General features: G+C 32.1%; 1 protein-coding gene across 1 annotated transcript in view; it reads right to left on the reverse strand.

The window, feature by feature from the left end:
* ATRNL1 (attractin-like 1) overlaps window positions 1-773 on the reverse strand; it is a 739,312-nt gene that overhangs the window by 592,074 nt on the left and 146,465 nt on the right. Inside the window, exon 10 of the mRNA XM_012663875.1 lies at window positions 584-738. Coding sequence (XP_012519329.1) covers window positions 584-738 — 155 coding nt within the window. The remainder of the gene's footprint in view (window positions 1-583; window positions 739-773) is intronic.

Consider the following 773-nt stretch of genomic DNA (forward strand, 5'->3'; position numbering starts at 1 on the left):
AGTGAATTGGATAAATGTACTCTATTTTTGATTCTCTGGAAAAAGATGCTTATTTAGTTGTTTCGATTCCTAGGTACATTCTGGGTTTCCATTTTGTCTCAAAATCTTATTTCTTTAGCTCTACTTTCTTTATACTCCTTTCTCTAGTTCTAGCTAACTCCTATACTAAGTTTATTTGGAATTTTTAATATAAATGCACTTTTGCTTTACATTCCTATTCTTTATAATTTACATAATTTGACAGTATTTCATATCTATCCATCATCAAAACTAATAAGGTAACAAACACAATAGACTGATACAGTGCTCACATAGGGATGCAATTTACAAAAGGCTTTAAGAAGGACATTCAAACCTAGCTTTCTCTATTCCTCTGTCTCCACCACTCACTTACTTCAGTACTTCTGTTCTCCTGGCTCTATACTACCACTATGCTTAAATTAGAGAGAATTCCATTCATAATCTATCACTGAATTTGTCTCTAAAATGACATATACACATGCTGTCAAATAATGTATTTGAGAATCTCTATATAGAAAATTTCTGATATTTCCTACTTTGTACAATCCTAACAGATACATACCTATGTCATATGCCAGGAAATCGGCAGAAAAACATTTTGCACCGTTACTCAAGGAAGTGTCATTATGGGTATTTCCTCCAAAAATAAGCATAGCTCCATTGATAAGAACAGCTGAATGAAGGTATCTGGCAAACCCACTTTCTTTCAAAATAGTCCTACAGAATAAAATTTAAAAATGTATTACAAAGGA

This window comes from Propithecus coquereli, unplaced genomic scaffold, assembly GCF_000956105.1.
Source record: "Propithecus coquereli isolate 6110/MARCELLA unplaced genomic scaffold, Pcoq_1.0 Scaffold84, whole genome shotgun sequence".
Taxonomy (NCBI): domain Eukaryota; kingdom Metazoa; phylum Chordata; class Mammalia; order Primates; family Indriidae; genus Propithecus; species Propithecus coquereli.